Raw genomic sequence first — 1,391 nt, 5'->3', positions numbered from 1 at the left:
AAATATATACCCTTTTCCTCTCAAGCTTCGAGATATCATAGAGTTTATGCGGAGCGGTCGACGAGCGCCGAAAGCAGATCGGACTCTTTTGGTTTGGCAGCGAAGCAGATCGAACTCTTTTGGTTTCGCAGCGAAGCAGATCGGACTCTTTTGGTTCAGAAGCAAAGCAGATCGGACTCTTTTGGTTCAGAAGCAAAGCAGATCGGACTCTTTTGGTTCAGAAGCAAAGCAGATCGGACTCTTTCGTTAGGGCGCACCGAAGTGTACTTACCAGTACTGCTTGCCCTTGAAGGGGAAGAAGTAAAGAAACGAGCCGCTCTCCTCGGGCAGGTCTTGCTCCCTCTGAAGGCCCTGCCGCTTGCTGAGCAGCTCGCCCTTGTACTGCAGGAGCAGCCTGCCGCGCGGGAAGTGGCGTGTGGCGACCACGCCGCGCCCCTTGTCGTTGAAAACCCGCATCTGTACATAGTGCGGGGCCCATAATGAATAAGCCATTTAAGACATCACTCCATGTAAACATTTGAAGAACGACATGTTGTGTAATGAGTAGGGTCAGGTTGTCACCCAGAAAAGGGCAGTCTAGCTTTTTGTTAACACACCAATACTTTACTCTTATTGGACACTATTATACTGATAAACCAAGCGTTCAACTGCTCAACGCTTGTAATTGTGCAACCGCAAGATCAAAACTTGAAAGTGTTCAATTCAGTAGTAGTACACTTGCAAGTGTTCAACTCGGTATTTGTGCACTTGTATGTGTGCAACTCCTCTGTTGAACACTTCCGTCACAGTAAGCGCCCAATCTAGAGAAGTGTATGACAGGACAGTTGAACACTTACAAGAGCACAGATACCGAGTTTAACACTTGCAAGTGAACTACTACTGCATTGAACAGTTGGTTTATCAGTGTAAGCCCATACTAGTGTTTAGAAAGTGAACTTACTGTTCCAAAGCTCTTAACTAACATATTTATGTTTAGGGGATTCACATAGTATTGTAACAATCTTACCTAACATACTAATCTTAAAGATGTTACATCCCTAAACAAAACTGGGAACGTCCCAGCGTTCCGTTGGAATGATCTGGGAATGCTGGAGCGACCTTCCGATTACATTTTGGTAGTCGTGTGCTCAACGTTATGGGATCCCAGCAGAGATGTCCGAGGTTCAACTCTCGGCCGGTCAGGTAAGAAATTTCATTGGTACTTTAATGTGCACTCATTTGTATATACCAGGTAGGAAATATGATAACGAAAGAACATTCAAGAATACCAAGGAAAAATCTTTTTCTACTTTAAAACACGCGGTTATTAATGTCTCACAATCACAATGGCCAAAGTCAGCGTTTTTAGCCCGCCCTTCTGCTTTGAAAAAGCTATCCAGCGGGCTTATGCA

At 44.9% G+C, this 1,391-nt stretch overlaps 1 protein-coding gene across 1 annotated transcript in view; it reads right to left on the bottom strand.

Annotated features, from left to right (window-relative positions):
• Positions 1 to 1,391, bottom strand: part of LOC127749470 (N-lysine methyltransferase KMT5A-like) — a 54,503-nt gene that overhangs the window by 12,601 nt on the left and 40,511 nt on the right. The window contains exon 3 of the mRNA XM_052267695.1: positions 272 to 456. Within this exon, the coding sequence (XP_052123655.1) occupies positions 272 to 456 (185 nt within the window). The remainder of the gene's footprint in view (positions 1 to 271; positions 457 to 1,391) is intronic.

Source organism: Frankliniella occidentalis, unplaced genomic scaffold, assembly GCF_000697945.3.
Source record: "Frankliniella occidentalis isolate FOCC.00 unplaced genomic scaffold, Focc_3.1 Scaffold57, whole genome shotgun sequence".
In the NCBI taxonomy this organism is placed as follows: domain Eukaryota; kingdom Metazoa; phylum Arthropoda; class Insecta; order Thysanoptera; family Thripidae; genus Frankliniella; species Frankliniella occidentalis.
Note: the sequence above shows the minus strand (reverse complement) of the source record. Positions and strands in the feature narration are given on the sequence as shown.